Source organism: Muntiacus reevesi, chromosome 8 (assembly GCF_963930625.1).
Source record: "Muntiacus reevesi chromosome 8, mMunRee1.1, whole genome shotgun sequence".
NCBI lineage: Eukaryota > Metazoa > Chordata > Mammalia > Artiodactyla > Cervidae > Muntiacus > Muntiacus reevesi.
The window spans coordinates 9,297,684-9,321,364 of NC_089256.1; the positions used below are offsets into that span (position 1 = coordinate 9,297,684).

General features: G+C 48.3%; 1 protein-coding gene across 1 annotated transcript in view; it reads right to left on the reverse strand.

Annotated features, from left to right (window-relative positions):
* The window catches only part of CLSTN2 (calsyntenin 2), a 712,988-nt gene extending 690,674 nt beyond the window's left edge, over positions 1–22,314 (reverse strand). The window contains exon 1 of the mRNA XM_065942478.1: positions 21,849–22,314. Coding sequence (XP_065798550.1) covers positions 21,849–21,954 — 106 coding nt within the window. The 5' untranslated portion in view covers positions 21,955–22,314. The remainder of the gene's footprint in view (positions 1–21,848) is intronic.
* Between the last annotated feature and the right edge of the window lie 1,367 nt (positions 22,315–23,681).

Consider the following 23,681-nt stretch of genomic DNA (forward strand, 5'->3'; position numbering starts at 1 on the left):
TGAGTGATACTAAGAGCCTAGACGCAGAAGTCACAGATCCAGCTTAAGTCCTGAACACCATAGTTTAGGGACTTATTGAGAGTTTTCAGAAACTCTGCTTCTTCAACTGTAAAGTGGGGGAGTTATCAGATCTACCTCACAGAGTCCCTGGAGGAAGAGCTGACCCGAGTTGATGGGTGTAACTATGCTCTAGGTCTGGCTACCCCATCACCTCCTTCCCTCTAGCCTTTGGGTAGCATCTCTTTCGGGGCCCCATCTTTCCTCCAGAGATCCCACTGTGCATGCTGTCCGCCTTATAGTGTGTGGGCTCAGGACCTGATGCCTGGGAAATGAGTGGCCTCCATCCTCTCTCTCTGGGCATGACCGAGTAGAGACGACTGCAGCTAAAGCCAGGGTCAAGGACACAGAGAGGTGTAAATGCAACTCACCATCTAGTGAGAGAACCCCTGAGGTGAGCAGGGGCTATTTCCAGATGACATAGGAAAGGGATGCAGCTGGTCCACAGGAGGCCGTGCAGCTCCTGTTCTGTGTACCAGTGAGAAGTGTGCCTATCCTTCCTGCAGGGAGCATGCTGAACCACGTGCAGCCTCTGGTCAGTAGGTCCAGCTAGATCCAGTCCAGAGTCATCCCAGCCTAGGCACCAGGCTCAGGAGTGAAGAAACCTCCAGGTGATCCCAACCAAGACCTGGTCATTCAAAGTCACGGGCATCACACAGCATTGACAAGTTAACCCCCCACCCCCACCCCCACCCCCACATATAAATTCCTAAGCCATAGGCTCCATGAGAATAAATTGGAACTCACATATATACACTACTATATATAAAACAATAACTAACAAGGACCTACTGTATAGCACAGGGAACGATATCCAATATTCTTATTCTTAACAACCTATATGGGAAATGAATCTGAAAGAGACGGATATATGTATATGTATAACATTCACTTTGCTCTACACCTGAAACTAACACAGCTTTGTAAGTCAACTATACTCCCAAAACAATTTTTTTAAAAAATGGTTTCTGCTTTATATAGATTAGTTAGGAGTAGTTTGCTAGGTGGACTTTCCTGGTGGCTCAGAAGGTAAAGAATCTGCCTGCAACGCAGGAGACTTGGGTTCAATCCCTGGGTTGGAAAGAGACCCTGGAGGAGGGTGAGGCAACCCACTCCAGTATTCTTGCCTGGAGAATCCCCACGGACAGAGGAGCCTGGCGGGCTACAGTCCACGGGGTTGCAAAGAGCTGGACACAACTGAGCGACTCAGCACAGCACACAGTTCGCTAGGTAGCAATAGATAATCAGAACACCAGCCTCTTCTACACCAAGTTTTTTGTGTTCTTGGCTTACATTATTTTTCCGACGGTGTCTCAAGGTAGGATTTAATATAGACATTGTAAAGATGAGAAATCTGACCCTCAGAGAAGTTTCCAAGATCCCACTGTTTCTAAGTAACATAATCAGGACCAATACACCAAATCAAGATTTACACACCATTCACACGCCATGAATCAGCCAATCACCCAGAATTAAGACAACTTTTAAAATAAATCAGGTATTGTCTTCGGTACCTGAAATGGCCTATTTACATAAATTTATATGCTGAGAACACTCACCCTGAAATAAAGTCATTTGGCTGTCAAAAAAAAAAAAAAAAAAAAAAAACCACCAAATTGCATACCTTTGAGCCGAGCCATGTAACTGAAGCTAAGCGGATGGACCAACTCCTGTCAACCCGCTCAGCCGACTGGCTCACTGCACCAAGTCTCTCGGAGAAAGGGCAGAATTTGTATCCACCGGGTTTTTCTCTGCCTTCCTGAAATGACAGAATGACCATAGTCATCCAGACACACAGGCAAGCCAGGGTGGGTGGAGAAGAGGGATTTTCAGCTCTGCCGGCTGCCCCACATCAGTGAAGGAAGCAGAGTAACTCTGCAGACAGTGGTAACTGCTTTGCAAATTCACTCACAGGTGCTCTGGGAGAATGCTGAAAATAGACTCTTGAGAAATCTGGCTGCGATCAGAGGCACCAGATGTTGCCCCAGACGCCGGGATGATGTGTGCTGCGAGCATCAGCCTAATTTAACTCATTCCCCCCAGGATGGGGGCAGGGAGAATCTACCTTAGTCCAGATCTTAAGGAGCTGGGGCAACCTTGCCCTCAAGGGACCTTCAGAGTCCCAGGCCTCTGCTCCCCAAGAAAGAGCCGCCCACCCCAACCAGGTCCAGGGTCGCTGGGCTGCAGAGCCCAGCACACAGCCTCACTGCAGGGAAACCTCCTCACCCCGGCTTCGATCGAAGACCAGGTGAAGTGCAGCATGGAAATGCCCCAAGTTCAGTGAGGAGAAACACCAGTCAGGGATAAAACAGGCCTCCAAAGGCCCCAGGAGACCTCACAGCTACCGAGTGAGTCTCACTAAATGTGCAAAGGAATCCCAGCATTCAGATCCTGTCAGATTTATTACAGAGAACAGTCCACAGAGAGCACACAAGTGCTCCCTATAAAATGCCTTCTCTTGTTCGCTCCTTCTATCTGTTTGGGTTCCCTCGGGAGCAGACCCCTCCTGAGACAAGGATTTGAGTGCAGGTGGTTTATCTGGAGACTTCTCAGGGGGTGCTAGTGGTAAAGAACCCACCTGCCAATTCAGGAGACATAAGAAACTTGGGTTCGATCCCTGGGTTGGGGAGATCCCCTGGAGGAGGGCATGGCAATCCCCCCAGTATTCCCGACTGGAGAATCTCATGGACAGAGGAGCTTGGTGGGCTACAGTCCATGGGGTCACAAAGAGTGGGACTGGACTGAAGCGACTGAGCATGCACGCGCAGTTTATCCGGAAATGATCTCAAAAAGGCCAGTGGAGGAGAGGAACAGTGGCTCAGGAAGAAAGGGTGGAAGCTGGACAAGTGGAACCCAGATCTCACAGGGAGCCCGAGAGACCATGTGAGAGGCTGTGATGTTCTCCCATCTGAGGGACTAGGGAGTGGGGTTACTGATGGAGGACCATTCCTGGGGGTGTTAATTCCTTGAGTCTTCTGACCCGGCCCACACAAGGGCAGAGGAGGGTCTTCTGGCCAGTGAGAGCACACAGGCATAGGGCCATCAGTGCTGAAAGTTGGGCCTGAATCCATGAAAGTGGGGAGCAGAGGAATGTGGGCAGGGCACCCTCACTGGCCACACATACCTTGTGGCCACTGACTAGCCTCTACCCCACCTGCATGTTACTGAGTCTGTTGCCAGTGTACACGAAGCGGGCAGGGTTGAGATCTGCTGTGTGGTCTAGCCTGGAGTTCACATCCCCTCTGGGCAGGAGGTCCCTAATTCTAAGTCACTGGCAGCAGGCCCCACTGAACCTGACAGCTATTCTATTCCTCTAGCCCAGCTGGGTGGTGGGGACAGGGTGAAAGAGCCAGCCTTTCCCCATCCTGGGCTGACTATGGGTAGAATACAGGGCCATCACAGACCTGGTTTTGTGACCACCCTCTGACAGAAGGAGGTCTGCTCCTGAGCCTCCTGGCAAAACAAAGAAACAACAACAAAAACAACACAGAGTAGATAGGCATGAGGGATCTTACTGGGGTCACAGGAATGTTTCAAAACTGATTGATGACGACTGCTGCACCACTTGGCCAATTTATTTAAGCAATCATTGAAATATACACTCAAAATAGGTGATTTATGTGATACATAAAATTTGCCTTCACTAAAAAAGAAAGCAAAGTGGGGAGGGGGGTTCTCCCCTGACGTCTTAGTGGTAAAGAACCAGTCTGCTTTGCTTGCCAATGCAGGAAATGTGGGTTTGATCCTTGGGTGGGGAAGGTCCCCTGGAGAAGAAAATGCAACCCACTTCAGTATTCTTGCCCGGAAAATTCCATGAACAGAGGAGCCTGGTAGGCTATAGTCTATGGGGTCACAAAGAGTCAGACATGACTTAGCAACTAAACAACAACAAAGTTACAAAAATATTTTATTTTTTAAAAATTTAAAAACTTAAAGGCAAAACCCCACAATACTCCACAAAACCATTACATCCTAGAACTACCTGAGTACAACCCCTGACCTGAATTGCTGCCTACAAGTGATATATCAGATTCTTCATAAAATCCATTTAGAGCATTGCTTTCCTTCAAGAGTGAGCTAATGCTGAAATGAGAAACAAATGGAGAGAGGGTCTGAATTATCCCGAAATGCCCGAGATACCAGAACACCATGCCCTAGGCATCTCTTTTACTCCCCAAATTTTGTTAGAAATACTTTTGTCTGGTTGTCAGAGCAATTTCATACAACCTCAGGCTCTTCCTACCATTTTACTTTTTCCAAGTTCAACCATTTCAGGTGACTTGGGATGTAAATTCTCCATGAAGTTAAAAAAGACTCCACTTTCTAAAAGAAACTCCAAGGAGCCATTGTGGAGAGAAAAAAATCAAAGAGCCTTGGAGAAGGAACCATTTTAGTAAGTTAAGTTGGAAGAGTGAGAGTGAGAACTCTCCCTTCCCAGCCAAGTCAGTGTGGGGAGCTTGAAGGGAAAAGCCTTTTACATGCAAGGCCCATAGTCCATTATAATTGAAAATATGGTGACGCATAAGAGATGATGTTGATTTTAGAATCAGAATGTCAACCAGGTCTTCTCATTTCAGAAAGATATACAGCCCTTAGTGCCCTGAAGTTACCGTTGGGCTGAAATTTTTATAAACTCAACTCCAAGTCAAATATTATAGAACTACCAAATGTCACTGAACTACTTATTATGGGGATATACCATTTCCCATTAAATCAAAATATTAAAATGCACTTTCATCTCAAAGTTACTGAAACTCTCTGGCAATTCAGCTTCTCTCTCAGGAGCACCTTCAAGCTTATGTGAAGGAAGGCAGAAAAAATAAACAGACACCTTGGGATTAAAAACAAAATAAAAACCCTCTTCCCTCTAAATTATCAATGAGAACACTAAGGAAGAATTTTCCACCCAAGAGGACAGCGTTTTATCTCTGAAATATCAGCACTGACCATAATAAATACTCTAGGTAGTTTGTTAGCATTTAATCCATCTGGACATGAACATGAAACGCTGTTATTTTTGCCCCTAACAGTACTGTCAAGCGCCTCCCTCCCACTGGATAGCAAATGCCTTAAAGACACTCCAGCCCAGTTCTATAGCTTTTCATTCAATTAATAAGATTTAATCCAATGCAGTTTGAAACTCCGATCTCCTATCTGATCCACAGACCTTCTACTCCCCCTGAAAAGGCAAGGCATTCCAGTCTCCTGAAGAAGCGGCCCAGTGTGGTCTGCTCTCCTGTCCTCCTCCTCTTCCCTACTCTTCTGCTTATGAGAAAGAGAAGCAGGAGAAGAAAAAGAAGAAGACATGTCTCCATACTTAAAGCAAAATATGTTCTCCCAAATAGCTGGTATTCAGTGCTATGGATGCAAGAAGGAGCCCATGACTAAGCTTTCTCACTGATGGGAAAGTTAAATTACATTAATTATCCCAGAAAGATGTACATTCTGGAAATGGCCCCCAGAATCATCAGCCTCAGAGGTCCAAGGCCCTGAACCATCTCATATGCAACCTGTGTCACCCCCAACATGTTATCTGCTCCCGGCCTATCTCCATCTTAGGCAAAGTAGCAGTCCTCTCTTCCACTGGTCTATCCCCTTAAACGATGCTCCTGCACACAGTTGATGCAGTCTTCCAACATGTCCCCTGGAAAGACCTTACGCTTCAGAAAGTCTTCCTGTGAAATGGGACAACCTCTTTCAGTTGTCCATCAGTTGGTGACATTTTCCCCTATGTCCCAAAAGGTCCCCAGAAAGGCTACAGTTCCAGAAGTTGTCTATGCTTGAAGGTAATTTCACCTGCAGGCATATATGGAATCCAGCTTAGAAGCAGAAACTTACAAGTGTGTGTGTGTGTGTGTGTGTGTGTGTGTGTGTGTGTGTGTTGGGGGGTGGGGTGTATCTTCCAGGCACCTCTTGGCCTGAACATCCCCCAGCATGCCATCTAGAGCTCCACTGTTCTCTTCTTTATACTAATGGCACAAGAATGAGTCAGCTAAATATTCTGTGTGTAGCTTTAATAAACTCTAAGTTTCTCAGGAATATAACCATCCAATGAATTAAGACCAGAGTATACTGTCTTATTCAGAACTTCACCAGAAGAATGCCACCATTTCTTAACAGTGCATTCCCCCAACACTGATCATGGTATCTGTGCCGATACAGATATCATGACTTGCCCATACAACACACCTGGATCCATCTGCATTTGTAGCTGTGGAATTCACAGCAAGCATCTAATTCACTATCTCTTCTAGTATAAGCTGGGTGCAAGCATCATATGTTATTTTATAATACATTATTTTCCTTTTGGTTTCTTTATATTTCAGTTAAGGCATTACACTGATTTGTTAAATTAAGTATACAAGCAAGCAATGATATCAACAGATTTCATTTCAGGATAATGACAGGAGAACTACAAAATGTGTTGTAAAAAGGAGCCATTGGTTCTGAAGCAATGCAAACCAGTGGTCTAGATTCATGTTCCTTTCTGCTTATTTCCCTGTTATGCACCCTGACCCTTTAGTCGAACTCAACTGAGTCCACGCTCCAGTCTTACCAGCTCGAGGGTAATGTTGTTTTCCCTTGAGCCAGAGTCAGGGGAAGGGGGCAGCTCTGGCCTGTCCAGGTCCCTGCCCCAGCAGCATAATTGACAAAAAAACTTGGGGCTTGCCAGGTGGAACAGTTGGTAAGGAATCCTCCCACCAATGCAGGAGACACAGGTTGGATTCTTGGGTCAGGAAGATCCCCTGGAGAAGGAAATGGCAACATACTCCAGTATTCTTGCCTAGGGAATCTTACAGTCAGAGGAGCCTAGCAGGCTACAGTTGATGGGTAGGGGCGGGGAAGTGGGGGTCACAGAGTCAGACCCGACTGAGAGACAGAGCACACAATGAGAAAGGGTGTGTCAGGGTCCGAGGCAGGGCTATTAGCCTCCTGCCCCCCACCCCCACCCCCCAGCACAGTCCACATCAACAGAGAGCACCTCAGGAGCTTCCCCTCCCAACACCAGCCTCAGAAGCACTGAATTTGGGTGTTTCCCTGTGCGGAGTACCAAAGCCTTAACACTCAGAGCTGAATGAGCATATCCTTAGATCCAGAAGTAAATGTTTTGACTCTGACAGATTCCCACTTGCTCATTTTTGGTGAACTATGTGCATAGCCTGGGAATCTCAGCCCAGCCAGAAGTCAGCATCTCTCCTGTTCACCCACTTCCCTGTTGCGGGCAGAACTCCATGGGCCTTATCACATGGAGCTATCTCACTCTCATTGATGACAAAGCTTTTCCAACTAAAAACTCATCCTTGCCTCTCAATACATATGCATCTGATATCATCAACTGTAAATCACTTTCAATGATCTGTTTTGGAAAAGGAGGCATGCTTTAAACATGCTTTCTACAATCTAGGGCTTAAGAGAAGACTGACAGAAGTAAGGAGGATCCACTGAGAGACACAAGAGAGTGTACTGGGCAGAGCATCAGACCTGCAGTAGCTGATGGTTGGATATCCCCAGTGGCTGAGTGATAAGACTCTGTCTGCACTGCAGGAGCTGCAGGAGACTCGGGTTTGATCCCCGGGTGAAGAAGATCCCCTGGAGGAGGGTATGGCATCCCACTCCAGTATTCTTGCCTGGAGAATGCCATGGACAGAGGAGCCCAGCGGACTGCCATCCATAGGGTCCCAAAGAGTCGGGACACAACTGAAGTAACTTAGCATGCACACACACAGTTGATGGTTACAACTTAATTCTCAGCAATGCAAGGACAGACAATGTTCTCCCAGATAGGTTGTATTCAGTGCTACAGATTAAAGAGTGAGTCTCATAACTAAGCCTTTTCATTGATGGGAAAGTTAATTTAATTATCCCATAAGGATATACACTCTGGAAATGGCCCCCCAGAATGATCAGCCTCAGAGGTTCAAGGCCCTGAGCCATCTAGCTTCCCAATCCCAGACCTGTCTCATCCCCAACATGTCATCTGCCCCAGCCTGACTCCAGGTCCCCATTCCTGAATGCACCAGTTCACATGGGCACTGGGGGCCCAGGGATGAAGAAGAAAGATGAGTCAAGGGAAACTCCACCCCAGCCCTATCCCCACAAAGCAACAAGCTGGGTTCCAGGGAACTCCAGCCATCACCCACCCACCCACCTGTGCTAGACCCTAAACCTCTGCAGACACAGGATGAGGACGCCACAGACCCTGACTTCGAGGATCAGACAGTTTAGGAGTAAGCAGGTGGGCAAGCTGCTAAGTGACACAGTGAAAGTACATGTGGGAGCTATGCTATGGAGGCGGGGGTGGGGAGTGGTAAAAATACCCTCTGGGAGAGCCCAGGGATGCATCCTAGAGGAGGCACCAGGCTGCCAGGCAAGGCAGAAGCAGACAGAGCAGGGCGTGTGCACTGGCACAGAAGCACAAGACGGCCCAGGAGGCAGGGAACTGAGTTCCTTCCTCGGGTCGGGCTGAAGCACGAGGAGAAAATGTGAGAGAAGATTACTCATCTGCTCACTTAGGCACTGTGCCAGGAGCTGGGCCCTGTGCACATAAGCACACCTTCTAGCCCAGGAACAGGTGGGCACCCACTAAAGAAAGGCCTTCTGTGATAAGCCAAGGGAAGTAGGGCTTCCCAGGTGGCACTAGTGGTAAAGAATCTGTCTGCCAATGCAGGAGACACAAGAGATACAAACTCAGTCCCCGGGTAGGAAAGATCACCTGGAGGAAAAAATGGCTACCCCCTCCAGCATTCTTGCCTGGAGGAGCCTGGCGGGCTACAGTCCATGGGGCCACACAGAGTCAGATATGACTGAACATCTGAGAGCACACAAGGAGTAGACATTATCCTGAAAGTGATGAAGTGACACAGAGGAATTCTGCCCGGGGGTGATGGACTGGGTGTGACAAGGGCTGAATTGGATTAAAGAAGAATCAGTCCACGAGCTGGAGGGATAGAGAAGTACAGTCAGGCCAGGAGCCTCCCCACCACGCCCCAGCCTCACCCTCCATCCTGAGATGGCTGCAGTAGAAAGGGTCAGGGTACAGATGGTGCCTGTCACAAGAAGCAAGGACCAGAGGGAAAAACAGTCCAGGGCACTGAAGAACACACGGAGAACAACAGACAGAGAAGGAGCAGGGTGCTACAGACTGCTGAGTCAGGCGTGCTGGCTGCTGCTCAGGAGATACCCTGTCCTGCCTTTAAGCAGATGCAATCAAGACAGAGAACTAGGTTGAGTCCTTGCGGCTAATGCAGAGGAGACACTGGGCTGGATGGCCATATTCAGGCAGTGCTTCTGTGGTTGAATCTGAGCACCCCTGTCTGCAAACCTGAGGCTCTTGCATTGCAATGGACATTGACTCCCTCCCTTGCCTCTTGGGGTACCTACTTAAGTGTTCAGGTGGTTGGCTGGGGATTGGCAGGGCTTGAATTTCCCAGATATCAAGGTTGCCTTAGTTCTGGGAAGAAAGGATGTTCAAGTGCACGTCTTCACCCACAGCCATGGAAACCACACACACTAAGCACCATGGTGTCTCCATGCCAGGACCTAAGAGTGAAAAGCCATCAAGACCCAGTAGAGCTGGCAGTCAGTATGGGCAGGAGCCCAGCTTTTTAAGGATCCATAGCCGCTACTGCCAACTTTTGGATGACATCAGTTCAGTTCAGTTCAGTTGCTCAGTCATGTCCAACTCTTCGCAACCCCATGAACCACAGCACACAGGCCTCCCTGCCCATCACCAACTCCCGGAGTTTACTCAAACTCATGTCCGTCGTGTCGGTGATGCCATCCAGCCATCTCACCCTCTGTCGTCCCTTTCTCCTCCTGCCCCAATCCCTCCCAGCATCAGGGTCTTTCCCAATGAGTCAACTCTTCGCATGAGGTGGCCAAAGTATTGGATTTCAGCTTCAGCATCAGTCTTTCCAGTGAGCACCCAGGACTGATCTCCTTTAGGATGGACTGCTAAGGTGGGTCAAACAGACTCATTCCCGGAGGGTTTCCACAATTTAAGCACGGGAGCTAAATCGCTCTAATACTGTTTGAGCGCCATGACAGAGACCCATCTGTCTCACACGTCCCCCACAGCCTCCAGATAGCCTGTCATGCTACCCGAAATGCCACCAGTGTGCAAAGGCTTAACCCTAGGGGTGGAGCTGTGTTCCCTCTTTCTAAAAGCACACATCACCAAGCGAGATCATGCATCATGTCCCATTACCTTAGCTTACAGGAAAGTCAGAGTGTTTCCTCTCCCACAAGATGATGTAAGTAGAGCATTAAGGCATCAGGTCTAGGATACTTGAGACAGGGGCAATGGCAGCTCCAAATTCTCCTATCAGGGACCATTTGGTTGGGAGTATGAACGGTGACTTGTTTTGAAGCTGTGACTGCGTAGTGAGCCCTCTGTCTTTAGTAAGATTAGATGGTTCTGATCCACAGAAGTAGCCAAGTCTTCTAAAGATACTTCTATTAACATTTCCCATTGGACTGAGAAAACAGATTGTAAGATTAGGAGGAAGATGATTCTCATTTAATATTGGTGGTATTTTAAGGAGTGGCTTCCAGGGAGCAGCCAAAAGCAGTCCTTGGTCCTCCAAGGTTTTGAAGACAGAGATCCCAGTGGAAACCGGGGAGCAGGAAGAGATAGCTCAGGATGGAAAACGGTGGATGAGAAGAGTGCTGAAGGTGACCCAACAATTTCATCAGCCCTCCCCTTCTCCCTCATGGGCTCTGAGACAAGAGGTGGGATGCATCTGAAAGCAAAACTCCAGGAAAACATCTTCAAGCAAAGATTCTTAACTAATGTCTGACTTGAGTTGCTCCACAAAACAGGGCTGGAATTTAAGTACTGGCAGATGGGTAGAGAGGAGGCAGGGGGCTCTTCAAGAAGAAAATATTTTATTCATGATCTCTAGTCAAAAGAGGAATAAGCCACTAAAAAGACTTAAATATCATTTAAAAATTAATACACAAGAAACAGCCATCTTGATAATTCTGATGATGGTGCAGTAAAGCCAAAATCATTGGTTTGCTTTTGGGGAAAAAAAATAGCCAGTAAAAAGAAAGTGAACTCTAGGTCTTGAATGTAAAATTCTTTTTAGCTCTATAAATCTCTGATTAGCCTCCTTCCCTGTTCCAAGTGACAACACATGCTCCCACAAACAAACAAAAATACACAAGAAAGGAAGAAATGAAGATGACGGAAGGAAGAAAGGAAAGTAGGAAGGAATGAAAGAAGGAAACTTAATACAATAAACTGCAAACTCAGTATCTTCTCTCACTGCCTAGCATTTCTGTGAGTTTCCTGAGTGATGGCTTGTCTTTTAGCTCTTGGCTGAGAATCCTGATTCTTAATCCCTCCATATAGGGTATGGAGGAGAGAATTTTGAGCATTTTGCAGCAGATAAGTGTGCCAAGAAGTGCTGGCAGAGCACTATGAACTGAGATTCTAGGACTGGGTGGGTGCTGTCCTTGCATGAGGACCAGAGTATGTGAACTCCAGAAATAGGGAGAAGCAGTCGCACACTCCAACACTGTTCTCCCACATTCTATGCGATGTCTAACCATTAGTGATACATTCCTTGGGATTAACATTATCCTTGGTAGGTCTGGAACCACTAGCTCCAGGTCAGGCTGTTGTTATCTGAAACACACTGCCTTTCAAAGGGTTGTGGAACAGAGTGAAAATCTGTCCCTAGGAGAGCACTTGCGGGTTGGAGAACTCAGAAGCAAAAAGAGTTGGAAAAAACAAACATTCAGAACCACAAACCACCAAACACATCCAAACACACAGTCAATCAAGTTAAGGAAATGCATACAGGGTCTCCTCCCCGATTCCTTTTCTTCTTCTTCTTCTTTTTTTGACATGGACCATTTTTAAAGTCTTTGTTGAATTTGTTACACTTGCTTCTGTTTTATGTTTCCGTTTTTTGGCTGCAAGGCATGTAGGATCTTAGCTCCCCAGCCAGGGATCAAACTGAACCCCTGCATTGGAAGGTGAAGTCTTCACCACTAGACCACCAGGGAAGCCCCTCCCCTGATTCTTCATAAGTGTTTATACTACAAGCCCTGCTCCCTCTCCCCTCTGTGCAATCTCCATGGTCCCATGAGAGAGGGACAGAGCAGGTGACAAGCTGCTACAGAGACCCCGGTCCTCACTCAGCAAACTTTCCTTGAAAAGCAGGCTTTTAATTGGATGGCGAGGGACTCCTCTTCTCTCACACTCTCACTCTCCACCCCAGCAGGTAAAAGGACAGCGATCTTGGCCCCCAACCTGACAGGTCTGAGTAGAGATCCCAGATGAAAGAGTCTGGGTCCATTCCCATCCACTTGACCCTCCTCTCTTCTCCTGATAGCCTCCCAAGGTTTTATTCACCAGCCTGTCCTCAGCAATCAGAGGGTCAAAGACAGAATGAAAAGGAGGAGCTACAGGGGCCCAGGGCAAGATGACCCTCGACGCCCCAATGGGGCACCAACTTCCCATTACCCACACCCACTTGAGGCTGCCCTGTCCACACCCAAAGCCAGGGTGCTGGGGTGCCTTCTGTGAAATAGGCAGAAGCTTCCTCAGAGCATCTAGCCTGAGCATCAGGTAGAAGCACCTCTGGCTTCAGGTGTGGATTGACATGCTAAGTGTTTCCTGGCAGCCCGAGAGAGCCTAAATACCTAGCCGTGTTCGCAAGCTACAGAAGTCTAGTGCAAACTGTACTGATGCAGGGGAAATTGCCAATAATGCACTTTATGGCCAGAACTTCAATATTTTTGAAGGGTTTCATTTCTCCTCCTTTCCAACTTTGATATACATACTTACTTAACAAGGGTCTGGGGAGGGTTAATTGAATTAATATATGTAAAGTGCTCAGGGTTTGAAGAGAATATGCAATATAAATGGAAGTGTCACTAAAAAGGTTAATCTAATTTACATCTAACACTTTCAGTTCATGGTGTTAATGAACTATATCCTTTTAGAGAGTGATTAATTTATAGAAATGTGATTATTTTTCCTAATGCTCTATATGGGTCAGCTTCTTCTCTTACTGTATCTAACTTTACAGGAGAATTTAGCATTTTATAAATTAAAATAATAAATCATATACCCCATAATGGTTATATTTCATTAATTACAAGGAGACATGCATTAGATTAACATTTATCTGTTTTAATTAATTTGCTGCAATGCAGTTACCCATGCAAATGGGAAAACGACACATCAAGCTGACATCATATTAACAGTTTTGACTGGTTCTACCCTGAAAATTTATGGGCCTGCAACTGCTGCATAACCACGGTGACCACCCGCTGTGCGCCATATGCAGACTAAACATGAAAAAATTTAGCCTTAATGCTAAATTCAGACTTCTGAAAATATCATTAGTTGAACTGATAAGATAGTATAAAGGCAGAAAGATGTAGGGCTTTGTTTGAGGGGAGTTTGAGCCCTGAAGTCTCTCAGACAGTTTCTTAAATCTGATCACTTTATTTGCTTAGACCCTTTATCCTTCCAAAGGGCATTCAGAGCCCTTAGCAAGTGGATACGCAGAACTTTCTTGAGTAGAGGAAGGAGATGCCAGCGTGTCCTTCTGGCACAGAAAGAAACAGATATCAGAGGGCTGAGTGCTGTGTCCTGAGCCTCACACTGACCAGTGAATCCAAGTCAGGAGACTGGGAGAAGATGCCTTTCCTACCTTCTCCACAACGATTTCCTTGTCACACTTACTTGGAAGACTGCAGATTTGTTTAACTCTATAATACAGCAGACAGCATGGAAATGCAAAGGGGCAGAAGTCACCAAAAATGATGTGTTGTGGGCCTTTTTTTTTTTTTAAACAGCAAAACTTAAGTTAAATTTCAGCCAATTAAGCATTTTTAGAAGCAATGAGAGTAGCATTCACAGGCTTTCTCAGTGAGAATTCCAGTAGCATCTGCCACACCTGATTCTCTCAAACATCTTGGTGTGGTTAGAGTTCTGATTCATCTGTAGAACAGAGTGTTTTCAATACCATGTGTAAAACAGCTAGTGGGAAGCCACTCTATCTATAGTACAGGGAGCTCAGCTCAGTGCTCTATGAAGACCTAGAGGGCTGGGATGAACATATTTTTGATGTTCATTTACCAATGTGTAAAATGGGTACTTGTGAAAAAGACAACTGGTGTGTGTAAAATCCAGCCATGACCGCAGAAGGCAGGGTGGCTTTAGGAGCAGGCAGGTTACCTGCTATTCCATCTACGCCATCTCTCCCACCCTTGCCACACTCACCTCCTCATTCCCCCGAGGCCAGGCTTCAAGTATACCTAATACACTTGCAAATGTCTGTGGTAGCTTTCTTTGACCCTGCTGTTTATAAAAATAAATAAATAAAGGAGTCAGAGGAGGGCCATGATTAACTGAAATGAACGACTGCTGGGAGGCCTTCCTGGCCCAAGAGACCCGGCCAGTGGACCACGCAGTGCAGACAGCTGCCTTCTCTGCTTGAGGCCAAGTGTGATGGGGGTGGGTGGGGAAGATGGAGGAAGGCCTCCAGCTGCCCGGGTGAGGAGAGAGAGGCTATGCTCACTCCTGATGGGGAAGTCAATCAGAGAGTAAGACTTCCAGAAAAACCAATTCTTTCAGCAATTTTCTAGTGAAACGCAAATGCTCTCGGATTGGGAGGAGATGCCTTCCAGAGCAGCAGAGCCTCTCTGGCTCCACTCAGAGCTTTCCTCAGACTGAAGACACATCACGCTGCTAGGTATGCTCATGTGACACGGGAAGTCCACGTCTGCCACACTGTTCTGGGTTCACATCTCAGTCCCATGACCACTAAGTTGTGGGACCTTGGGCAAGTTACTTCCCTTCTCTGAGTCTCAGTTTTCTCCTCTGTAAATACAGGATAGTAATTCGAACTACATCATCGGTAGATCAATGCAATTGGGGTTAAGATCAAACCAACTGTCACATGCAAAGTGCTTAAAATAGTGCCTGGCACAGGGTATGCATTCAATAAACACTCATTCCTTTATTAGCTCTGTAATCTCTGTGCAGAAATATATTTTTCCATGGCTGGGCTCCCTCTTCACTCCTGCCTGTGTACCAACATGAGCATTCTTACTTTGTAGCTACATGTCCTACCCCCAACCCCATCTTCTTACTAAATGCCTACTTACCCATTAAGACTTCTTTCAGGTACTCCATAAATCTTTCCTAGTTTCTCCTATCCTTGCCAATTTCTGTCTTTCCTGAAAGACTTTTTCAAGGTCTTTCATACACGGTCTGACCTCTCCCCAGAAGCTATAGAGTTCTTCAATAGTTTGTGTCATATGTGATGTTTGCCCTAGACAGGGTGTGAGCTGTCTGACATCTGAAACTTGCTTTATCTTTCTGTTCCCCTCGCAGAATAACAGGAGACTGAGAAATATTTAGCTATTGGCTGATATGGCTAAAAATGGGGCCCAATGCATACTTGGGTTGGCCTCACTCTCCCAGGCATTCTCCTCTGATCACTGCCCTCTTTTGCCTTCTGCCTATTGCTTCTTGACAGAATGGTATGGATGAATGTCGGTGTTCTCCCAAAATTCACCTGTTGAAACCCTACCCCTCAATGTGATGGTATTAGAAGAGAGGGTCTTTGGGAGACCCTCTCCTTAAAACCCAAATCCTAGCATACTAGGATTAGAAGAGGTCTTGAGGGTGGAGCCCTCATGAATGGGATTAGTGCCCTTATAAGAGTCATGAGAAAACCTGCTTCCTCTCTCTGCATTCCACACATCAGACACAATGAGAAGTTGGCAGTATGCAACCCAGAAGAGAACTCTCACCAGAACCCAATCATGCCAGTAGCCTGAACTTGGACTTACTTCCTTCAGAACCATGGAAATCAATTTCTGTTGTTTATAAGCCACCCAATCTATTGCATTTTTTTTTTTACAGGAGCTCCAGCTGACTAAGATAGCAAACTTCTGTCCTATTCAGCGCCTATGTCTTCAGTTCAGCATGCTTCCCCCAGCTCAGTCTTCTCATGATCCATCCACAAACCCACCATTCCAATTTCCACAGGTTCCAATTAGTGGTGGGCTAAATAATAAATTATAAAATAATAATCTGTCTCAAGCTGCCATTTGGTTATCACAGCTTCAGTTACCCCTTTCCACATAAACATGCACCATCACAGAAGTGGTCAATGTCTTAAACAAACAAACAAAAAGAATGCTTCTCTGTTACCTGGGACAGCAAGGCTAGGCAGAAAATATTCACTGGTCAGGGGACTTCTCTTAACAACCCAAATCACACCAGAGGCCAGAATCCCATACCTTCAGCACCAGCACTGAGAGACGTTTATTTAGATAACATACGTTGCTGAGTCCTTCCTCAGAGCTCACCCTGCATTAAGTGCCAGGGCTTTAGAGATTAATGAGATGAGATATGGGTCCCAGCCTCAAAGGCATTCGTAGAGTAGTATTTTCACAAGTCAAATGTCGCTGTGTAGGTGTATTTATATATCACAATGTCCGCATATACAGAGAGAACAAAGTTTGAATGGAGAGAAGGTATGAACAAAACTACTGAACTGCCAAGAGGCCAGTCAGAAATGGAGAATCTCAGATGTTAGAACCCAGTGTTTAAATGGTCAGAAATTATAGTCACCACATATTTAATGCTGTTTACATGTCATGAACTGCACTAAGTGATTTCTAAACACTATCCTGCCAACTACCTGGCAAGGCAGATCTTTGTATCCCCATTTATAATTATAAAGAAACTGAGGTTCTTGGGATTAACTGATTTGCCCAAGATTATCTAACTGGGAAGGGGTAGGGCCAGGATTAGAACCCAGGTTTCTCTGGTTACTAAGCCCAAATTTTCCTTCCTACAGGACAGGAGAAAAATGAAAATATCCAAAATGTCTGTGAAACAATACCACTGTAACTTCAAACAGGTGGATTCACTAAGCCAATCACTGCTGATTGCTCTGGAGAAGGCAATGGCAACCCATGCCAGTACTCTTGTCTGGAAAATCCCATGGACAGAGGAGCCTGGTAGGCTGCTGTCCATGGGGTCGCGAAGAGTCTGACATGGCTGAGCAACTTCACTTTCACTTTTCACTTTCATGCATTGGAGAAGGAAATGGCAACCCACTCCAGTGTTCTTGCCTGGAGAATCCCAGGGACGGGGGAGCCTGGTGGGCTGCCGTCTCTGGGGTTGCACAGAGCCAGACATGACTGAAGCAACTTAGCAGCAGCAGCAGCTGATTGTTCAGCTGACATTCCAGAGGCCAGGCAGAAGGATAATCTTGGAGATGCAGGGAGAATCAGGATGAGATTCCAGCTCACAGGGCTTACAGGGTGGTGATGGGCCAGACAAGGAGCACAGATACCCCAGAGGGAGAGCCGCAGCCTGGGGGACCAGACTGGGGGACCAGTCAGGGGAGGCTCCCAGGGGAGACCGTGTCCAGCCCTGGCTGTGTCTCAAGTCACAGAAGGAATCAGGATGTGGAAGGTGACCTTATAGGCCAAAGACATAGCCCAAAGGGTCCAGGGCAGGAATGAGCACATCCTGGCCCAAAAACCGTAAGTACTCTGGGATGAGTGCAGGTCAGCATGTGCCCTCGGATGCACTGCTGGGGACGTTTTATCACTGTGCTTCAGTTGTTGGGGAAACTACTGTCACATTGCTAGAAGTCACATGCTACTTTCCCAGAGATGATACAGGACAATTCACCATAAAAATCCCACACCACTTTCCCCCAAAGGAGGTCCTGCATTTGCACTTTGGAATAAACAGGGATGGTTTCTGAATCTGTGAGAGGGACGATGAGGCTGCTGCTCGAAGCAGGTTTCCAGGGATAAGAACAAAGCCCACTCCCTTCACCTCTTGACAAAGCCCCTTGAGACAACAGCCCTGGACTCTCCTGCTGTAGGCAGGACCATAGGGCTCCTGGGGATCTCAGAGATATAGTCAGCTTCTCCATGGCTGCTAGATCTGCCTTTAAACCCAACAGGGAGAACACATGATGAACGGTCAGGGGGCACTGGGCACGGCGAGCCTTCTCATTCTCACCCCAGTGTCACAACCTTCACTGGTGGCCCTGGCAAGTCATTTGCACTCTTTCAGACTTAGTTTCTTCTCCAGAAAGTGGGCTACCAACATCAGCCCTGCATGACTTGTAAATATGAAAGACAGTCCAGGTAAAGAGATTAGCAAAGTGCCTGTTACACTAAGGAGAGGTTCCACAAACTGCAATTACTACAATTATACCACTCCTGCTATAATTCCACTCTGTTCTCTCCCCTCCTTATTACCAAATGCTGGACTTACAAGCCCCTTCCTACCCCCATCTCCCTTGTCTACGTCCCCATCATACGGTACTACACTTGGTACAAACTTAGCCTGCTGTGTCATTCTCTTAAGGTTTTCACATAAAAATCTTGTCTCTTCAACCAGATCAAAGCTCTCAAAGCAAGGCAGTCATAAGATGGGAATGGGGGTGGTCTTCTTATATTTTCTAAGAACCCTCCAAAGAACTGAACCAGGCTCTGGAAACGTAGACAGACACAACATCAGTTATTACTGATGGTCTATAATCAAGTATGGGTTTCCCTCGAAGCTCAGCTTGTAAAGAATTGGCCTGTAATGCAGGAGACCCTGGTTCAATTCCTGACTTGGGAAGATTACCTGGACAAGGGATAGGCTACCCTCTCCAGAATTCTTGGGCTTCCCTGGTGGCTCAGATGGTAAAAAATCTGCCTGAAATGCAGGAGACCCCTGGGTTAGGAAGATCCCCTGGAGGAGGGCATGGCAACACACTCCAGTATTCTTGGAGAATGAAAAATAGCCTTCTATTTTTTTGAGAATCCCCATGGACAGAGGAGCCTGGTGGGCTGCAGTCCATGGGGTCACAGTCAGACAACTGAGCAACTAAGCAAAGCACATACTCAAAGTATTGTTCTGAACAACCAATGCCTGGATGTTGAGAACTGAAAAGGGTTTGTGTACCAGGTCCATGAAACCTGAGACCACTGATATATCACCAAGTTGGACACAAATCTTAAGATGTTTATTGTATTGTCTTTTTTCCCTGCATAAGACATGCCTTTCTCTGCCCCAGAGGCTCCTAGGGTCCACAATACCCTCTCAGCTTTGCATAGGACCTGGTTCTTTCAAGGTGTCCGGGAAGTGTTTGCCTATTTTTGAATAGCTAAGATACAGAAGAGTAAAAGGAAGGGGTTATAATAGCTCCCTGGCCACTGTATTATTTCTGAAGTCGGGAATATGTTTGCATTGAAATTGCAGAGATCCTGCAAAAACGGTTCTCAGGGCTTAGCTGCTCGATTTCCTACAGGCAAGAAGCAAGAAACACAAAGGCAGAACCAGCTGTGCGCCTCAAACACATCATCATACAGGAGCCCAAGCCAGCAAGATGTGCTTCCAGACAGTTGTCCAGAGGGTGTATTCAAGTCTGCCAGGAAGCCTGACACCCCACTCCCAATCTTCCTCTACACATGAATTCAGAACTGTATGGGAAAAGAAGGGTATTTTTCATTCAATCTTCTTTGCATGTCTTCCTGACTTTTCTCTTCTTTAGTAATATGGGAATAACAACAACATGAATGTTAGAAACTGTAAAGTCAGTGGCAGGATGCATCGTATACAAAGCATAACCTTCAGTGTCTCATTCTTCAGAGATGATTTGAAATTTGGAAACGTAAAATGCATGTGCATTGTAAGAAGGAAAGTCAGTCCTGTATTTCCCAACCGAAGTGTCATAGTAAATGTCTCTGTTTTGATCAAGTATTACACATTTGTCTTAAAAAAAAAAAAAAAAAAAATGCAGCTAACAACGCCCTTTGCAGCCCCCCAGTGGTAGGAAAAAGAAGGAAGACGGGTGATTCAGAGAGCAACTCATACTCAGCAGACCAATCAACTTTTTACTCCAGAAAGACAAATGGCTTGTTTTCAGCACGAAATGAGTATGTTCTATGTGGGGAAGATGAAAAGTGTTGGTTAAAATGCACATAATTATTCATATGAGCGTGAATCATTGAGAGTCTGGATTTTTTTTTTCTTTTCAATCTTTCTCTTTTATCTGTACCGTGTTCCATTCTAACCTGGGAACCCTGCGATGCATTAGCACACCAGGTCTTCTTCTCAAACAAGTTTTCCCTTTTTTCTTCACTTGCTGTGAGCCCCCCTGTTTGGAGACATCTGCTCATACATACACCATTTGCTCTGCTACAAAGTGACAAAAAAAAAAATTAAATAGATATCACCCGCCTGTTCAACAAAGTTTTTATATTGGGGAAGGAGAGCAAAAGTTTTGGAACTTCATTAATTCCGTTTTCACAAAAACAACAGTCTCTCGGGTGATAAGCGACTTCTTCACGCATTCCTTTACCTTCGCCACATGTTTGAGACATTTTCATCATCAGTTTTCAGCTGTCTTCCGCCAAAAGAAACTACTTCTCAAAGATGGCGGTGGGGGGATGGGATGAAAAGAAATAGGGTGACTGCTTATAAAATCATGTCACCAAAAACCATGTTACCACAAAACTAACAGAAACTCTACTATCCTTCTCAACAGTATCACTCGCAAGTTGCGGGAGAGGCATTTCCGAGGTTCTCAGGAGGCGAACTGTCTGCCTCGTACTCTCCCCACCCTCCAAGGGTAATTAAAACAGAAAACATTCCCTCTTGAGCCAAGTGGAAGCTACAGTGCAAAGCCAGCTAGCAAATCAGATTGCCTCTAATAGGGCGTCTCTATCTACTGGAGCAAACTCCTCCTTCCTCTGACGACGGTCAATGACCACGGTCATCCCCGAGCTGGTTAACGGGCAAATTTGACCACTACGATTAAACCAAGCGCACGCCCTCCTAGGTAAAGCGCAGAGAATCAACAAGTTAGCACAAAGCTGGGCGCCCCAGCCCAGAATTGCCTCTCAGGCGCCCACCGCCACCCACCCCTCGCTCTGCTCCTCCCTTGCCTCTCCCACCACCGTCCGGCAAGCACGTGACCTTCCGTTTGCAGTTCACCCTCGGGTCGCCCCCACCCCAGCGCTCCTCCCCGCACACCAAGGCAGCAAATTCCGCGGTTCGCCAGCCTACAGCCTCCCGACCGCGCCAGGCGTTCGCCCGGATCTTGCTTCCTCCGAGGCGCGAGGAGCCTAGAGGTCAAAACTCCAAGCGAACCAGAGTAGCGGGGAGGGAGGTCACCAGGTTCTGCGCTCCGGTGCCGAAGCACAGTCGCAGAGGCTGTGGGAAACATCACATCCCGCACTTCTGGACTCGGCGGCCCACCCCGAGGGCGCGAGTTCCCAGGGGAGCCAGAGCCGCCCCGAGGGAACCTGAGGCCAGCCAAGGGGAGCCTTCTCTGGAGCCCACAAGTTTCCACCCCATCCCCGAGCCGGGAGACGAGCCCTGCTCTCTCCTTAGAGGCGCCGCCGCTGATTCCTCCCTCTGGGCTGGAGCAGACAACTGCCTCTCCGCGCCTCAACAGCGCCCTGCTCGAGCCGTCCCCCGGCCGGAGCCCGCGACTCAGCCACTACGCCCCCACCCCGGGGCAGACAGCCCCCAAACTTATCCCGACTCCCCAGACCTCGCCTTCCCCGGGGTCCCTAGGCCCCGCCCAGGGGCTGGGTCGGCGTCCGCAGGTGAAATCTGTCTAGTCCACGGCTCAGGGCGCTCACTTCGGGCAACCTGGGCGCACGAACGCCGGGAAGCTGCGGCAAGGAAGGGTGTGCAAATCCAGCGTGAGCTCGGGTCCCCGCTGCTTACACTCTCAAGCCCGCCCTGCTTTCCTCCTCGAAAACGAAGAAAGTTCCCCAGCACCCACCTTTAGCCGCGAGGAGGCGGCGCCGCCCGCTGTCCCCGCCGCCGCTGCCGCTCCCCACGCCCAGCGCCAGCAGGAGCGGCACCCAGCACAGCCTCCCGGTCAGCATCCTCGCCGCCGCCGCCTCTGAGCTGCCGCCGCCGCCTATGGCCCGCACCGGCTCTCCCCTCCCGGTGCGCGCCGGGCCGCGGGCCGCCTCGCCCTGCCGCTGGGTGCGCTTCGGGAGCCGCCGCGCTCGGTCTCCGGTGTCCGCCGCCGCGCCGCTCGCTCGCTCGCTCGCCAGCAGCAGCCGCGCTCACTGGCACGGACCCTGAGCGGCTCCGTCGCTCACCCCGGGACGGCCCGTGACGTCACGGACGGGGGGAGGCGGCTCCTGCATATTCATGAGGCGCGGACACCGGCGGCTGCCTTGAGCTCGCGGCTCCGCGCCCCCGGCCCCCAACTTTCCCCGCCGTCCTCGGGCTCTCAGGGCGCTCCTGCTCCAGTTTTCCTGCTCCAGGCAGGACTGGGCTCCCAGAGGGCCGGGTGAGCGGCTGCGAGGAGCCCTCTGGCCCCGCACCCTTCTCGCTCAGGCTTGCAAATAACTGCCTCGAGGGATGACTGGCTTCCTTAGAAGTGGTCCCCGGGAGCCTGAGCGTCGCCCGCGGGGACTCAGGGCGCCGGGTCCCGCCACGCCCTTGGAGCTGACATCCGCGCCGAGACACCCGGGGGCGTTGCTGCGAGTCCTGCCCTTGGCCCGGACTCTGGACGTTCTATGCCGCCTGGTCTGGGGAGGGCGCCCGGCCCACGCTAGAGTCGGAGAGCGCGCGTGCTGCGAGCGCTGGTCGGAGTTGCCGAGCCGTGTGCATCACCGCGGACCGGAAGGGCAGTGGCCGGAGTCCGCACCATCTTGGAGAGGCAGGGACAGCCAAGGCTCCCGGAGGCTGATGGACCAGATCACAGAAGGCAGACTTGGGGCGCTGGGCCTCCCGAGGCTACAGTGGGACAGAAACTTCGCTGCAGCATGGTGCCCAGGCAAAAAGTTGCCACCTTTCTGTTTCACTCCACGTATCTTAAGACCAGGCCACCTGACGTCATGCCTTGTAACACCTCGGGAGTAATTGTCAGTTCCCAGAGTGCAAGGGCCATGCACTCCTGACGACCTTCCCCATCCCCAAGCCACAGAGGTTTCAAAGAGGTACTCCATAAACGCTAATTAATGGCTCACAATAGATCATTGACCGTATTCACATACATGTATGCAGTGCCAATATCACACCCAGGTCAGGGTTCAAATAAGGACGCAGAGAAATCCAGAGAGAACCAAAAGTTATTTATTCATGGATTCATCCCTTTTACTGAGCACCTAGACAGGTAATGTCACCCTGCCACTGGACACTAAATTAGACATTAGACCATCCAAAGACCCAGCAGAGTTGTCCATCCTCTCTTTAAAGTCTTTGTTCCTGTGTGAGAAGCCAAAGAAGGCTGTAAAAGGCAATTACAATGCTTTGTGTTAGGCACATTCTTTATGTTGCTAGATATGAGCCTATACAAATCAATTAACAAAATGTATATGCCGCAACAGTGTCTAAACAGCATCCTATAATTAATAACTGTAGTTTGGGGTACTCAACAAAGCCATAAAATCCATTAACAGCCCTCGAGCTGCTCAGTCACTCTGCGCCCGGCTTGGCAGCTTACCCAGAGCTACTGCCATTGTGCAGGTGGACTCCTCTGCATTTCCAGGCACTGAGAGGTGCTTGGGGTACAGCCATGAATCACATCGGCTGCAGGGAGCCTCAGCCCAGGAGGGCTGCTTCACCTGCCCCTCTCCTTTAACTTGCCCAACCCGCG